Below are 17231 nucleotides of genomic sequence, written 5' to 3' on the forward strand. Positions count from 1 at the left end.
GGTGCAGAGCCATGTGTGTGCGTTTACGGTGCAGAGCCATGTGTGTGCGTGTACGGTGCAGAGCCATGTGTGTGCGTGTACGGTGCAGAGCCATGTGTGTGCGTTTACGGTGCTAAGCCATGTGTGTGCGTGTACGGTGCAGAGCCATGTGTGTGCGTGTACGGTGCAGAGCCATGTGTGTGCTTGTACGGTGCAGAGCCATATGTGTGCGTGTGAGGTACAGAGCCATATGTGTGCGTGTGCAGAGCCATGTGCGTGCGTGTACGGTGCAGAGCCATGTGTGTGCGTGTACGGTGCAGAGCCATGTGTGTGCGTTTACGGTGCAGAGCCATGTGTGTGCGTGTACGGTGCAGAGCCATGTGTGTACGGTGCAGAGCCATGTGTGTGCGTGTACGGTGCAGAGCCATGTGTGTGCGTGTACGGTGCAGAGTCCGATGTGGGGCTGTTATTTGCAATGCTGTAGTGATACCAGGTCAGGTGCTGGGGAAGAATATACTGACAGGGAATGTGTGCAGGGGGCGGGCAGAGGGCGAGGCTGGACACTGGGGTGGGGCTGGACACTGGGGTGGGCGGTGACAGCTGTGACTGGGAGGTTTTGCACAGGAAGTGGTCAGTTTGCTAGAGCTGATTGTAAACAAGAAGCTGCAGAGAATAAAGGTATAATTCAAGAGGAACAAAAGTTAGAAAACAAAAAATAACAATGTAGGTGTGATTTATATGACAATACAGCACAGATAAACTCAAACATTTTTGTTAAGCTAATGTCGGACAACCCCTTTAAACTAAGGTTCATTTTCTGAGAGTGTGAATGTGCTAGAAGTTCAAGAGCGTTCACACCATTCATAAATCTAAAAACACATGAAGAAAAACCCTCCACCCTCCATGTAGTGTCTGGAGCCACTGGGTGCCACAAGCTGGAAAAACATGCACACGGTTATAACCCTGACAAGCACTGAAACTTTCAAGGGTCTGTTTGTATCGTGGTCTGAGAAGTATGGAGTTCATTTTTTTTTAGAAGGGCAGCTTTCAGAATTACTGTGACACATACTAGGCAAGATGCCAAAGCTGGCCTGTTTTCAGACTTTGTCTTTCCTCTCATTGAAGTGTCAGAAAGTAATTCATGGAACATTTGGTAAAGCTGGCAGCTCTTTCATTGAGTTCCAGTGTGGCAAAGTCACATGAGTTCAGGACCTCAAGCCAAGCGATGCACAGTGATTTAGTGAGGAGCACGAATCAGTCAGGCTAAAAGAATTTCTCTGTTTGATGTGGTTTTAACATCATTTCAGGTGTGATTAATATCACAGTAATGCAAAGAGAAGGTTGCTTTGGGAATTTAATAATATTGGTCCAGAAAAATATTTAACTGGGAAATAATATTGTACGAGTTTTCTTGTTAATCAGTAACCTGGATTTTTGCATTTATTCCATTTTCATTGACATTTTACATTTTTCACACAGTGATATGAAATAGATTACAAGATATGCTATGAGAGTTTTCATATACAATACACAGCAAACAGTCAGTGGGACATATTTAGCAATAATATTGCAGGGAGAACAAGGTCTTTTAAGAGTATGTTCACACTGCATGTTTATCTGTGTTGTTTTTTTTGTTTGTTTTTTTTAGCAGAGAACGCCCCCCATACCCTCTATACTGTTGTTTATGTGCTCTAAAGGGGCATTTGTATAGGAATAATGATTTGATGATCCCCCGATGGTCAGGACATCATGGACATGTGACCAGTCAGGTGTGAATTACTTCGTTAGTTACAGACTGGTCACATGACTATAACGTCATCAAAGGACCTTTCCTGTTAATTGAACTTTGATTGTCACTGTGCAAGTGTCGCATCGCATCACGGCACACACTCTCCCGACAGCAGCAGGTCAGCTGCATGTATTTCCATGCAGCTGACCGCTCCTGTCCTGAGAGTTTCAGGCTTTGCGGGGTAATGCAGTGTGAGACGCAAGTGCAATCATACCCTCACTGTCAGTCAGCTTCTTGCTCTGTACAGAGCGATGTGTGGACTTCCCCTGTATTTTGATCACCAGTCAGGTAAAGCCAGGCAGCTGAGGGATTGGATTCTCCGCAGCCGCCCCTGGAAATGGCGCATTGTTTCTTAGCGCCATTACCAGGTGCTTTACCCGGCTCGTCCAGCGGCCCTAATTCGGTGGCACGCTGGGTAATAAAGGGGTTAATACCATTTTGTATTCTCAGATGGTACTAAGCTCGAAATTAATGATGTCATGCCAAATTAGACATGGCCACCATGAATTTCTAGTAAACAGTAAAAAAAAAAAATATACAACACAGAATTTTATTTTTATTAGAAATAAAACAAAAAAATATTTAAAGACTCCATCTTTATTATAAAAAAATACTTAGTCCGATGTAATCCACAGGGATAGCAATGTCAACTCTACTTCACTCTGTACAGACACAGTCTATGCAAAGTGAGAAGCAGAGAGAGCATTGTCAGGTCTGCTACATCACTCAGAGCAAGGAAGCAGGCTAACAGTGAGGGTATGATTCCACCTTCCTTATTCCAGGACCTTCCATGATGTCATAATCAAGTGACCAGTCTGTAAGCCAATGTCCTTACAACATTCACACCAGACTGGTCACATGGCTATGTTGTCATGCAAGGTCCTTTAGGCAGTGGTGTTTACCAGGGGCACAGCAATCATCGGATGAGGAAGCAGCGGCCAGGAGATGGCGGGTCTGCAGGATGCATCGTGGGATCTGTAAGTATAATGTTTTTTAATAATGTGCTTTCTTTTTCTTATACAGCCCCTGGACCTGATCTGTAACACAAGCTTCCCAGGAAAGCTCGGGATCGTGTACACGATCATTATGTGATCGGTACGATCCCCAATCTTTAAAGTTTGGGATAGCCCATCACTATGTAGGAATTGTCTTTCAGAGACATGGCATTTTACATTAAAGGGTCTGTCTGGTCTTGAATGACAAGTTTGCAGTCCCTCTGTGACCACCGTTCCTGGCTCAGAAACTGGTATGCCCTGGGAGAATTCACAAATCTGCAGTCACACAGAGAGACTGCACATTTGTCATTCTAGAATGGACAATCCCTTTAACTGTAGATTGTTATGAACAATGATCAATGATGATAAATTTCAAACAATTCAAAATCATTCCTTGCCATGAAATTTATTCTTATACCCCAAAAAACAATTTCCACAGTTTTTTTTCAGCCTAGCCAAAATGGGTCCTCCTTACTTCAATTCAGTGATCTTCCCAAGAACAAAGCCACTCACAATCAGCATGAAGAGTGATATATCGTATAAGCAGACTAGTTGCTTTAAAAGGAGGGCTGGTGCTTCAAATAAGCAGAACTGGATGTCAGCCAGTGCTGAGGGCATGGTTACAGCCACCGATCACTATACACTGAGAGTAATGCGGGCTTCACACGGTACGATCTATCGTTTGATTGCACGAGCGATCGTACCTGCCCCCGTCGTTTGTGCGTCACGGGAAATTAGTTGCCCGTGGTGCACAAAGTCGTTAAACTACCCGTCACACGTACTTACCTGCTGAGCTACCTCGCTGTGGGTGGCGAACATCCACTTCCTGAAGGGGGAGGGACGTTCGGCGTCACAGCGACGTCACACAGCGGCCGGCCAATAGAAGCGGAGGGGCAGAGATGAGCGGGACGTAAACATCCCGCCCACCTCCTTCCTTCCACATAGCCGGCGGGAGCCGCGGGACGCAGGTAAGCTGTGTTCATCGTTCCCGGGGTGTCACACAGAGCGATGTGTGCTGTCCCGGGTACGATGAACAACCAGCGCCATTAAAAATAAACAATATTTTAAAAATAAGCAACAAGTACATGACTCACGATTTGTGACCGATTCTGCGTTGCTCGGAGGTGTCACACGAAATGCCGTCGCAAGCGATGCCGGATGTGCGTCACGAAAACCGTGACCCCGACGATGCATCGTGCGATAGCACGTCTCGTGTGACGCCCGCATAAGGGTATGCTCACACGAGCGTATACATCGGATGAGTGCAATGTGAGAAAATCTCGCATTGCACTCGGCCCCATGTTAGACAATGCTGCAGCTCAGATCAGTGATTTTTTTCTCAGTCCTAAACGGACTGAGGAAACAATCGCAGCATGCTGCGATTGTCTGTGAGAGCCGTATCACTCGCACCCATTTAAGTGAATGGGTGCGAGAGAAACATCGGACTACACTCGGAGGTTATCCCAGTGCAGTGCGATATACGCACAGGCTGACAATGGAGGAGATGGAGGGAATTAACCCCTCCCTCTCCTTCGCAGCACCCACCCTCAGCTTCGCAGCTGTGACCTGATCGCAAGATCTGGTCACAGTCACATGACACTCAGCTTACGCTCGTAGCAGAGCCTGAGCCGGGGGTCATTAGCATATCGAATCCGTTGCTCTCGCACTGAACACTCATCAGCGCCTCCCCTTTCACTGCAAGCCAAATGCTGCCAGAAGGAATAAAGTTCATTTCTGCCTGGCAGCAGAGCTCTAAGACCAGGTGGTGGGCAGGTTCAGAACGCTTTTAACCTACAGATTACCTCCATATCTTCAGATTATAGCTTTTTTTCACATAACAAGTTCTCATTAAAGTTTCCCTACCCTTTACTAATAGATTCTAGCTCAAGGGACTGCAGAATTGTGAATGCATCTGTGGATAAATGTGTGTACTAAATATTTCCATTTTTTTGCATTAAAGTTAACCTTTTTTATTTATTTTTGTATTTGCAGCCACAGCAGGAAAAAAAGTCTGATCAGGTAAATATATTTTTAACTACTATTTCTTCTGTAACAGAATGTATAATCGCGACTGACATTGCTAAGCCTTAGCCTTTGCCCTTACAAATATTACTCGTCAGTGGTGTATCCATAAGTCAGAAATTCCCCAAAAGTGATACCATTTAACTCAAACCCTCAGAGTATTCAAAACCACATTGAAGAAATTAGTTGACCCTTCAGTTACTTCACAGGAGTTTATGCAAAGTGAAATGAAAAAATTAATAACATTTAACTTTTAACCAAATTTTGCTTTAGCCTCAAATATTTCATTTTCACAAGCTGTAATGAGAGAAAATGCACTAAAACATGAGTTAAACAATTTCTATTCAACATGCAGATATCCATATGTGGTCGGAATATACTGTTTGGGCACAGAGCATAGCACAGAAGGGAATATGCTATATTTGACTTTTAAAGCACACATTTCATTATATTACTGCACCTGCAGAGCCACTTAGGTACCAGAAGATTTAAACCCCCCCAAAGTGACCCTAGTTTGGAAACTACAGCCTTCATGGAATTCATTAAGGCACATAATGAGCATGTCCACAGGTGTTTCACCTACTTTTTTGCCATTGAGCTGTATAAAAATGAAAATTTCAATTTCTTACAGTAATAAGTAGATTTAGCTCAAAATGTTTAATCTTTATTATGTCTAATAAGAAGAACAAGTAGTCTTTAAATTATTATGCTATTTTTCGCAAATAGAGCAATAGCCTATTAATAGTCATTGTCACGGTGTTGATGGAGAGCAGGAGACAGGGGATGCTAGACTGGCCCTCAGGCTAGGGGACTCTAGCTATCCTTAATCCCAGAGTTACCTCTGATGGTGAGGATATCTAGGCCGTCTTCCTTGACCTGCTCCTGACCAGCCCTCATCTTTGATGTTTTTTGCCTGTTGTCCTGATGAAGGGAGCTGAGTACTCCTGAAACGCATTAACCTGTGCATGAAAATAAAGAAATATAAACTCTTTCATCGATCCGGATTGGTTAATAGCGCGGCTTTTAAAACCCGTCTTCTACTGCTTTCAATTAATATTGTTGGAATAGAGTTATAATTTAGTGAGCAGGGTTGCCAGCTTTGTTTTTTTATTGTTTACTGGACAGTTTCTGATAAAATTCCAAACAGGCATTTTTTTTATTTTTTTTATGGACATACGGTATTGGAAAACCATGATAAACCATTGAGATTATAAGTGATACATATCTATAACCCATAAGTCTTATATGAAGACTTACCGTGCATCACTGTAAACTATAAAAGAATCCCAATTACTGTCAGAATAATTTGTAAAAGTTTCTCCAGCTTGAAAAAAAAAAAATCACGGAATCAACATTTGTTTTTTTTCAGACAGTGAAAAAAGGGTCCTATTTTTACACACTGTTCAGAAAATTTCTGGGCTGTTGGCAACCATGATACTGGGCATATCAGAGACATTGTTGGATAAAAGCTATGACTGAGCTGCACCACAGTCTCAGAATGGCTGTCACGGACAGGCTAGAGGAAAGCCGCCCACTAAGCAGGATCCAGAGAACCCTTTAAACCCTATTCAGGGATTTGGAATTACTACAGGACCCCGAAGATTGCTACTTACGGAAGGCTGAGTCTAGAGTAGAGTAGTTGTCAGGCAGGGTCAAACCAGGAGATACTGAAAAAGCACAAAATCATCAGACAAGCGCGTGGTCAGGAAATGAGGCTGAGATCAAAACCAGAGATGGCAGCAAGGTACAAAAACAGTAGGCAGGAGAGTAGTCAGAGAGCAGGCAGGGGTCAAAACACAGGAATCCATATTCAGAACAGGGCGACAACCAGAGACAAGAGTACTACAAAACTATATGTGGCAGTGACCAGCAGACAGGAGGGGGAATAAGAAGGGTGTGGTGTCTTCTAATTGGCTGTAGCGGAAAGGTGGTAACTTCAGCTGAAAGACACACACCACCTACAGTCAGCCAGTGGTACTGCAGGTCCCACGGAAACCCAGCTTAGTAGATGGGCAGAGCCTGTGTCACCGACTCCTCCCCTATCACCAGCACTGTCCACGGCGGGAATACGGTGACACCTGGTGACCAAAGCAGAAGTTGCAGGAGTGGACTCTGCTGGGGACGAACAGAGATAAGAGGAGGGAGAAAGAATAATAAAATACTAATAGGGGTTTGCTATCAGTCTACAATTAAAATGGAAACTGAAGATTAATATTCTCACAAAGCAAATAGATGAGGCAGCAAATCAGAGAGAAGTCATTATTATGGGGAACTTCGACAACCTTGATATATATTGGGTAGTAGAAAGTTGCAGGTCCAGCAAAGGAAACAGCTTTTTGACAATAATAAATGATAATTGCCTTTCACAACTGGTATGGGACCCAACAAAAGGGAGGGCACTTGTAGATCTAATTTTAACCAAAAGGCCAGACAGAATATCAGATGTATGGGTTGGGTTTCACATGGGAAATATTTACCATAATATAATACGTTTTCACATATCCTTTAATAGGAAGTATAGTAGAGGGGCAACCGTAAACTAAACTTCAGGAAGGGTCATTTACAAAGAGATGATCTTAGTGCCATTAACTGCAACAATGTCCTTAAAAATAAAAGTCCACAAGCAAATGGGACACTTTTACAGGCATTCTGAATAGGACCTGTGCACAATATATAACCTATGGGAATAAACAAGTTAGAAATAGAAAAAAAAAATACGATGGCTATGGGAAACTGGGAAGCTTTAATAAGCATCCTGAATAGGTCTGGCACACAACATGGCAGGAGTGGGGAACCTTTTTACAGCCAAGGGCCATTTGTTTATTTATACCATTATTTGAGGGCCATACAAGATTATAAACTTAAAAATTAGCCTGCTATATTTGGTTAGAGATTACTTGCAACTACTTTTTCAGATTTGTATGGGTCTGGAGCGCAGTCAACTCCTTGAGATAGTAAGTTTTGAAAGGAACTGATGGCAGCAGTAAGTCGTACCGAACACAGATGTATATTTCAGTATATGTCTCCTCAAAGTGGGAAATTCATCACTGCTCATGTAATATTTATAGAACTCAAGCAGTGGGAAGTCTGCTGTATACAGTGATACTGCTGTATACATTACATAGGAAACACCGAAACCGCTGAATATATCACATAGGAGACACTGGGACTGCTGTATATATATTACATAGGAGACACCAAAGCGGGTGTGTACATCATGTAAGCTACACTGGGACGGATATATATGCATCACAAAGGAGATGCTGGGAGCAGTGTATATACATTGCATAAGATACACTGGGACTTGTGTATAAACATTACATAGGAGACACTGAAACTGGTGTATATACATCAAATAGAATACACTGGGTCTGGTATATATATACCACATGGGAGACACTGGGACTGCTGCACATACAATACACAGAAGATGTTGAGACTGATGCCTTCATCGTAGGAGTGCAGAGCGCACTAACTCTGCCCACAAAGAACATCCTGATGTTGGTACTGGCCTGTGTCTCAATGTCGATAATCCAGTGTTGCATGCACCACAGCATTCAGGAGGGAACTCTGTTTTTCTGGCCACTGCCCTTTAATAATTCTTCTTTAGGCTATGAAAACACAAAGTCAGTGGCCAAAGCACTGCGGTTCATTGGAATATGCCTTAGGGCTGGCAAAAGTGACACCATAGGCAATAGATTGCCCACGAGCCAGAGGCTCTCCACTCCTGCCCTATGGGAATAAACAAGTTAGAATTGGGAGAGAACTACTATAGCTAATTAGGGATTTATGGGGCACAATAAATGTCAAAATAATGCATATAGGGAGTTTAAAGCAAGAGAGTAGTGACATGGCATTAAAAGGAATCTGTTGCCTAGTTTTTACTACCTCATCTGAGAGCAACATGATGTAGGCAAAGAGATCCTGAATCCAGCGATAAATCACTTAGATTACTGGCTGCAGCCTTTCTGACTCCCATCAGAATGTACAATGACAGTAAGGTGTCAGTCAGAGGAGGGAGTATAGGTATGCACACCAGTGACTATGTAAGGGGAATACATGAAATAGCAGAAACTGCTGTGTGAATACTGACTTGAAAAATCCAATAGCTATATGCAAGAGTGAATATGTGAAAAATGGAATCTGCATTACTGCCATGAACATATGAATCAAGAGAAATTTAGCTACTGAATTGATCAATGCAATAGAGCCCCAACACTACGCCAAAGTATTTCTCTACGTTGGGGTCCCTAGCTTGTGCGTGTCCTCTCATGCAGTTTTTTTAGGTTTTTGCACCCAGTTCGGACTTAGAATGGTGTTCCAAACGTTGTTCCTGTTTGTTTAGAGGAGGGAGTATGTCTGACTGCCCATGTGTAATGGAAAACTACTGTTTGGGTGCACGGCAGGGATATCAAGGAAAGGAGCGCCATTTTAGATGGAATCAATTGCACACACCAAGTTACATTTGAAGATCCCCAAACATGCCAAAACAGCAGTAACCCCCCACAAGTGAATCTATTCTGGGAAACCACACCTCTCAAGGAATTCCTCTTGGGGTGTAGTGAGCAATTTTAACCCTCAAGTGATTTTTTTTTTCCCCAAAGTTTTAATTTAAAAAAAAATGGTATTAAGAGAAAATGGATCTTTTAATTTGTTAATCAATTTTTCCACCAATACCCCATATGTGGTCAAAAACTATTTTTGAGTCACAGGGCAAAGCTCAGATGGGAAGGAGCTCAGATTACGTTGCTGTGATTTGGGGGTGCCATGTCACATTGGCAGAGCTCCTGACTTACCAGTAAAGCAGGCGCACATAAGTGATCTCATTCTGCAAAGTACATCCCTCAATGAATTCATCTTGGGGTGCAGTGAGCAAATTTATACCATAGGTATGTCACAAAATGTTATACTATTGGACGGTGAACAAAAAATAACATTTTTACCACTAAGATGTTATTTTAACTCCAGATTTGTTATTTTCACAAGCAAGATAACTAAAAAAAAAGCTTCCATAATGTGTTACACAACTTCTCAATTTTGCAATACCCCACATGTGACCATAAAGTACAGTCTGGCCACTCGGGAGAGGAGCGCCATTTGACCTTTGCAGCACAGGTTTTCCTAGAATAGCTTGCTGACTCTATGTGCAGAGCCCTAAGTGCCAGAACAGCAAAAAAAAACTCAAGTGGCCACATTATTGAAATTACACCCCACTGGGAATTCATCTATGGGTGTAGTAAAAATTTTGTCTCTGGAAAACACCAATGGAGTAAAATGCAGTAAATGTTGCAAATCTTTCTAGTGCCCATTACAGTGTTGAACCTGTATATTATGCCTAGACAGTGCAAACATGTGGATGTTAACTGTGGTTTAGACACATGGTGGTGCTCAGACAAGAGGGTGGCATTGGGATTTGGGAGTGCAGATTTTTTTGGATTTATTTTTAGGGGGGAGCAATAGCGCTTTTCCATAGCCTTTGAGCTACCAGTAATGTGGGAGCCTTCTATATTTCCATTAAGAGATGACGGACCTGAGTGGGGACTTTTTTGTAGGTTGAGTTAAATGCTATTTTGTGGCATTTTTGGGTACAGAAGATTTTGGCTATGTTCATATTTATCCTGTGCTCTATGCTGAGCACTTACATTAGGATTTCCACCTACATGTTCGAAATACGTGATTCAGGTGAAACCCCCAATGGTTCAGTATAATGAGGCAACAGAGTTACTATAGATTCCATTTGGCCTCTGTTCAGGAGTGTCCATCTTTTCAAAGGTGCAGGTGCACAAAACTGTTGTTGACCATACTTTTGTGCATGTCTAAAAAGACACGTACAAAGATGGACACGACCAGACCACAGGCCAGATGGGAGTTTAAAGTGACTCCCTCTGCCTCACTACAGTGAATTTTCTGTTGGGAATTTTGTCGGAATCATGTTTTTCAGAAATTTACACATAATCCCAAGTGTTAGCGCTGATCATAGAGCGCAGGATAAACGTGAACTGAGCCTTACTGCAATCTTTGGGAGGCAGAATAACCAAATAAACAGCAGTTGTTAAATTAGCTTTGTTACTATATTTTTATGCCGTTCACCTTGCGGTATGAGTGATAATGCGGCTTTATCCCTTAGGGCAGTACGATTACAGTGATACCAGATTTATTTAGTTGGGTTTTTTTTAAGTTTGATACACTAATAACTCATTTTTTAAAAAGGTTATAGTATCACCGGATTTTGAAGGCTATAGGTTTTTTCTTTTTCTGCAAACAGTCATGTGAGGGCTTCTTTTTGTGGGATGAGCTGGAGTTTTTCTTGGTACCATTTTGGGTCACACGTAATATTTTTTGATTGATCTCTATTCCGCTTTTTCTGAAGCAGAATCAAGAAGATACAGCAATTCTGGAATTTTTGTTTGTTTTAACACAGTTCATCACGTCACAAAAATGATAAAACAACTTTATTCTTCAGCTCAGTACAATTACAGCAATATTACATGTATATTGTTGTTTTTTTTAAGTCAATTTTAAATCATAAAAACAATTTTATAGAAAAAAATTGTTTTTGCGTTGCTGTATTCTGAGAGCTATAGCTTATTTATTTTTTCGCTGATGGAGCTATATAGCGGCTTGTTTTTTTGCAGGACAAGATTGCGTTTTAGCTATACCATTTTTATTTACATGTATTTTTTTAAATTGCATTTTATTCCACTTTTTTATGAGCTGTATGATGAAAAGACAGTTTTTGCTACATTTATTTTTTTTACAGTGTTTACTAACAGCGTTAACTTTTTTACTTAGTCCCTCTATGGGACATTATTTTCGTCTGATTGCTGGTATAATATATTGCAATGCACTTGCATTGCAATACGTTATACATGTCAGTGAAACACTGACATAAGCCTTTTAGACCATGTACATGATCTTGGCATGGTCTAACAGACCTGCCATAGCTGGTCAACCCAGAGATCATCATTACGACCTCAGGTTGCCATGGCAAAGATTGGGCCCCTGTGATCACATTGCAGGGGTACCTATCGGGTGGTAGATACAGCACACTCCCTCTCCCAGCCTCCTAAATGCTGTGATCGCTACTTACATCAAAGGTTGGGAAGGGGTTAAAGGGAATCTGTCACCAGGTTTTTGTTACCTCATCTGAGAGCAACATAAATTAGAGACAGAGACCCTGATTCCAGCGATGTGTCTTACTGGGCTGCTTGCTTTCATTTTGATAAAATCAATGTTTTTTCTGCTGCAGATCTAGCAGTTACCCAGAGCTCATGAACATGCTTTACGACCAGGCAGCGCACCAAATAGTCCTTTAAAGGGAACCTGTCATCAGAAATTTCGCCCAAAACCTAAAAGATTCCCCCTCTGCAGCTCCTGGGCTGCATTCTAGAAAGGTCCCTGTTATTATTCTGCCCCATATGAGACCAAAATAAAGAGTTTATAAAGTGGTACCTTTTTGTATGCAGCTTCTGTAAATGGGACACGGGGGCGGGCTCTCTGCTGTCCGTTATTCTGCCTCCTGGTCCTGTATGCCGCCCCCATCGCTCCTTTCCATAGCTGATGCACCGCCCACTGCTCCAGCCATCCCCGCGCATGCCCAGTGCCAGTCTCACGGGACTGAGCAGTGTGACTGCTGGTGACGTGTGCGCAGGCAAGTGATTATGGGCGGGACTGTGACTGTTATCAGCAAGTACCCGGCCATAATCTCGTGAGCGCGCAAACCTCTCCAGCGGTCACACTGTGCTCAGTGTAGATGCTAGACTGTATGGGCTGCTTCCAGGGATGACGTCCCTTTGTCACGTGATAGGGGCGTGTTCAAAATACTATCACGTGACAAAGGGACGTCATCCCTGGAAGCAGCCCATACAGTCTAGCATTTACACTGAGCACAGTGTGACCGCTGGTGAGGTTAGCGCGCTCACGAGATTATGGGCGGGTACTTGCTGATAATAGTCACTGTCCCGCCCATAATCACTTGTCTGCGCACACGTCACCAGCGGTCACACTGCTCAGTCTCGTGAGACTGGCACTGGGCATGCGCGGGGATGGCTGGAGCAGTGGGCGGTGCATCAGCTATGGAAAGGAGCGATGGGGGCGGCATACAGGACCAGGGGGCAGAATAACGGACGGCAGAGAGCCCGCCCCCGTGTCCCATTTACAGAAGCTGCATACAAAAAGGTACCACTTTATAAAGGCTTTATTTTGGTCTCACATGGGGCACAATAATAACAGGGACCTTTCTAGAATGCAGCCCAGGAGCTGCAGAGGGGAATCTTTTAGGTTTTGGGCGAAATTTCTGCTGACAGGTTCCCTTATGATAATAGATGAAACAGTGGTTTTATCAAAACTACACTAAGCAGCCCAGTAAGTGATACACCGCTGGAATCAGGATTTCTGCCCCTGTGTTATGCTGTTCTCAGATTAGGTGGCAAAAAGCAGGTGACAGATGCCCTTTAAGCCCTCAGTTTACAGTTGTCCTGTGCTCTATGCTGAGCACTTAAATCGGGATTTCCATCTAAATTTCCAAAATAAGTGATTTACACAAATCCCTGACAGAGCCATTCACTATAATGAAGCAGCAGAGTTTCTCTGTATTCCGTCTGACCTCTGTTCAGTGGTGCTCATTGCTTCAGAGGTGCACTAAAATGTGGCCGACTGTGCTTTAGTGCATGTCAAAAAAAGAGGACACCACCAAATCATAGGCCAAAGTTACCCCATCTGCCTCATTACAGTGATTCTTCCGTTGAGGGTTTTGTCAGAGTCACGTTTTTGTTTTTGTTTCTTTTTTTTTCAGATTTCGACAAAAATCCTTATGTAAGAGTTTAGCGTAGAGTGCAGAAGAATGTGAGGTGAGTCTTATTGTGATCTTTGGGAGGCAGAATGAGCAGCTCAAAAATTGCTTTTATTTTTTGTGCCTTTTACAATACAATATAAGTGATAAGACGACTTTGTTTTTCAGGTCACTATGATGTCAGTGATACCATATTTATATTGGGTTTTGCTAGCATTTACTACTAACAAATTAAAAACACTTTTTTTATAAATAATTTATTTTTTTTTTGCATTGCTGTTTTTTTTTAAAGCTATAGTTTTGGGGGTTTGCCTAACATTTGGGGGGCATATTTTTTGCTACATAAGTTGGACTTTTTATTGGTACCATTTTGGGTTAGATAACATTTCTAATTTTTCAATTTTTTGCTAGACAGGTTTGACAAAAAAACAGCAATTCAGGAATTATTTTGGTTTTTCTTTTTACACCTTTCACAGTGTAGTATAATTGATAACATGGCTTTATTCTTCAGGTCAGTATATTAACCGATATACCATATTTATATGTTTATATGGTAATGTTTTTGCTGCTTTTCCACACTGAAAACAATATTATAGATTTTTTTTTTAGTAGTATTGCCATAGTCTGAGAGGTATAGTTTTTTTTTTTTATTTTTCCACTGACAAAGCTGAGTTCTTTGCAGGACAAGATGACCATTTAACCTTCGTCAGGCTGCATAATTTTACAACGTTAACAGCGACCCCTTATCTCAGAAGGGGGTGGAGATATTTTATTGAAATTTGGCCAATATATTCTGGACCAAAACTGCAGAGATGTCACGAAATTTCAGCCCTCTACGGCTTTTCGAAAAAAAAATGTATTGCAATGTTAAAACGGAATAGTTACAATTGTACCTATTCAGCCGGACAAAGGTTAAGAGATACCATTTATATTCACATATGGCAAAGACTTTTTGCTGCGTATTATTTCACTTTGTTTGGCGGTATGATGAAAAACATAATTTTTGTCACCTTTTACTATTTGTTTTTTTTTTTTACAGTGTTCACTGTAGGGGTTAAATAATGTAATGGTTTTGTAGATCTTTTTTTTCCGAATGCAGTGATACCAGATATATGTACTTTATTAATTTTTTCAGATATTTTTTTTTCTGTTCCTTATGGTTATTTTAATATTTTGCGCTTTTTTTTACTTTTTTATTTAGTTCCAGTATAGCACTTCAACTTTTATTTCTCTAACCATTGGTCTCATGGATTTCAGTGGACATGGCAGATCACCTGTTAGACCGGGGGTGGGGAACCTCCCGTCTGCGGGCCGTATGCGGCCGGCAATGATCTTTTATGCGGCCCCTGGGAATCAGCCGGCCGCATCTTGCCAGCTGCTGGCCTTTAAACCCACATGTGCGCTGCAAGGACTCCCATTCAGCATTCACTACCGAACACTGGTCAGTGCCCGCTTGCTCAGGACTTACTTTGTGGGCGGGGTTAGCGCTCTGTGCACCTGTCCAACAGAAGAGGAGCAACAGCAGCAACTTCACGGCTTTCAGCGCTGTGTGCCGACTCCCGCGTGCTGAGCGCCAGCTCCCGCTGTGCTGAGCACCGGCTCCCACTGTGCTACGCGCTGGCTTCTAGCGCTGTGTTCCGGCTCCTGCTGTGTTGAGCGCCGGCTCCCGCGGTGCTGAGCGCCTGCTCGCGCTGTGCTGTGCACTTCCTCCTCCAAGTCTGTGAGCCTCCCCTCTACCAGGGCTGTGTGCCCGTCCCCCAGGGCTGTGTGCCCGTCCCCCAGGGCTGTGTGCCCGTCCCCCAGGGCTGGGTGCCTGTCCCCCAGGGCTGGGTGCCTGTCCCCCATTCTCCAGGGCTGTGTTCCTGTCCCCTGTGGCTGTGTGCCCCCCCTCCATCCCCCAGGGATGTGTGCCCCCCACTCCCTCAGGGCTGTTTGCCACCCTCCCCCAGGGCTTTGTGACTTCCCCCACTTCTGTGTACCACCACCAGTGCTGTGCTCCCAAGTAATGTCTATGCACCCCTAGCGATGTCTGTGCTCCGCAAGTGTTGTTTATTTCTCCCAGTACCCCCCTAGTGCCGTCCGTGCCCCCCTAGTGCTGTCCGTGTCCCCCTACAGATCCGTGCCACTCTACTGATGTCCGTGCCACCCTACTGCTGTCCAAACCCTGACAGTGATGTCCGTGCCCTCCCAATGATGTATGTGCCCTCCCAGTGATGTCCATGTCCTCTCAGTGATGTCCGTGCCCCCCTAGTGATGTCCATGCTCCCCATAGTGATGTTTGTGGCCCCCTAGTGTTCCGTGCTCCCTTCTAGGGATGTCTGTGTACCCCTAGTAATGTGCGTGCCCCTTTAGTGATGTCCGTGCTCCCCACAGTGATGTCTGGGCCCCCCTAGTGTTCCGTGCTCTCCCTAGGGATGTCCGTGCCCCCCTAGTAATGTCTGTGCTCCTCCAGTGATGTCTGTGCCCCCCCAGTAGAGCATGTGCCCCCCAAATGCTGTCTGTGCCCCAAAGCCATATCTATGCCTCCCAGTGATGTCTGTATGCCAGCGTCTCCTGTGATGTATATGTCCCAGCCGCTCCTGTGATGTTTATGCCCTCAGCCCCTCGTGATGTATGTGACCTCAGCCTCTCTTTTGATGTTAATACCCTTAGCCTTGTCTTGTGATGTATATGCTACCAGCCCCTCCAGTGGTGTATATGCCCCAATGTCTCCTGTTACGTGTATGCCCCCAGTGTCTCCAGCTGTGTATGGTCCAGCCCCTCATGTGATATATACAGCACAGAAGATGCTGGGGCCATATACATCACATGAGGGGCTGGGGCATATATACAACAAGAGGAGCTGGGGCATATATACAACAAGAGGAGCTGGGGCATATATACAACAAGAGGAGCTGGGGCATATATACAACAAGAGGAGCTGGGGCATATATACAACAAGAGGAGCTGGGGCATATATATACAACAAGAGGGGCTGGGGCATATATATACAACAAGAGGGGTTGGGGCATATATATACACACAACAAGAGGGGTTGGGGCATATATATACACACAACAAGAGGGGTTGGGGCATGTATATACACAACAAGAGGGGTTGGGGCATATATATACACAACAAGAGGGGCTGGGAGCATATATACAACAAGAGGGGCTGGGGCATATACATCACAGGAGGCACTGGGACTTACACATCAAAGGAGGGGTTGGGACATATACATTACAGGAGGGGCTGGATTATATACATCACAGGAGAACCTGGGGCATATACATCTCCTTTAATGTATATACAGAAGTCCCAGCATCTCCTATGTGATGTATATGCCCCCAGGACCTCCTGTGATGTATATACAGCAGTCCCAGTGTCTGTTATGTGATGTATATGATTTACCAATCTTATTATCACAAAGAGTTGACTGCGCTCCTGACTGAGACAATCCTGGAAAAGGAGTTGTGAGAAGCAACATGATCAATATCACCGAAAATTAACCACTGCACCAAAGAGAAGCAACTCCAACCACCACAGTAGGAGTGAGTTAATTAATTGTTTGACCAAATATAGCAGAGACAATTTCACATTGATAATTTTGTGCAGCCCCTGAAGGTAATTAGAAATTTCCAAATGGCCACCGCCAGTAAAAAGGTTCCCCACCCCT

At 43.6% G+C, this 17231-nt stretch overlaps 1 protein-coding gene across 1 annotated transcript in view; it reads left to right on the top strand.

The window, feature by feature from the left end:
• Positions 1-17231, top strand: part of HMGA2 (high mobility group AT-hook 2) — a 341323-nt gene that overhangs the window by 253818 nt on the left and 70274 nt on the right. Inside the window, exon 4 of the mRNA XM_075342461.1 lies at positions 4756-4782. Within this exon, the coding sequence (XP_075198576.1) occupies positions 4756-4782 (27 nt within the window). The remainder of the gene's footprint in view (positions 1-4755; positions 4783-17231) is intronic.

The sequence above is a fragment of the Anomaloglossus baeobatrachus genome, chromosome 4 (genome assembly GCF_048569485.1).
Source record: "Anomaloglossus baeobatrachus isolate aAnoBae1 chromosome 4, aAnoBae1.hap1, whole genome shotgun sequence".
Taxonomy (NCBI): Eukaryota; Metazoa; Chordata; class Amphibia; order Anura; family Aromobatidae; genus Anomaloglossus; species Anomaloglossus baeobatrachus.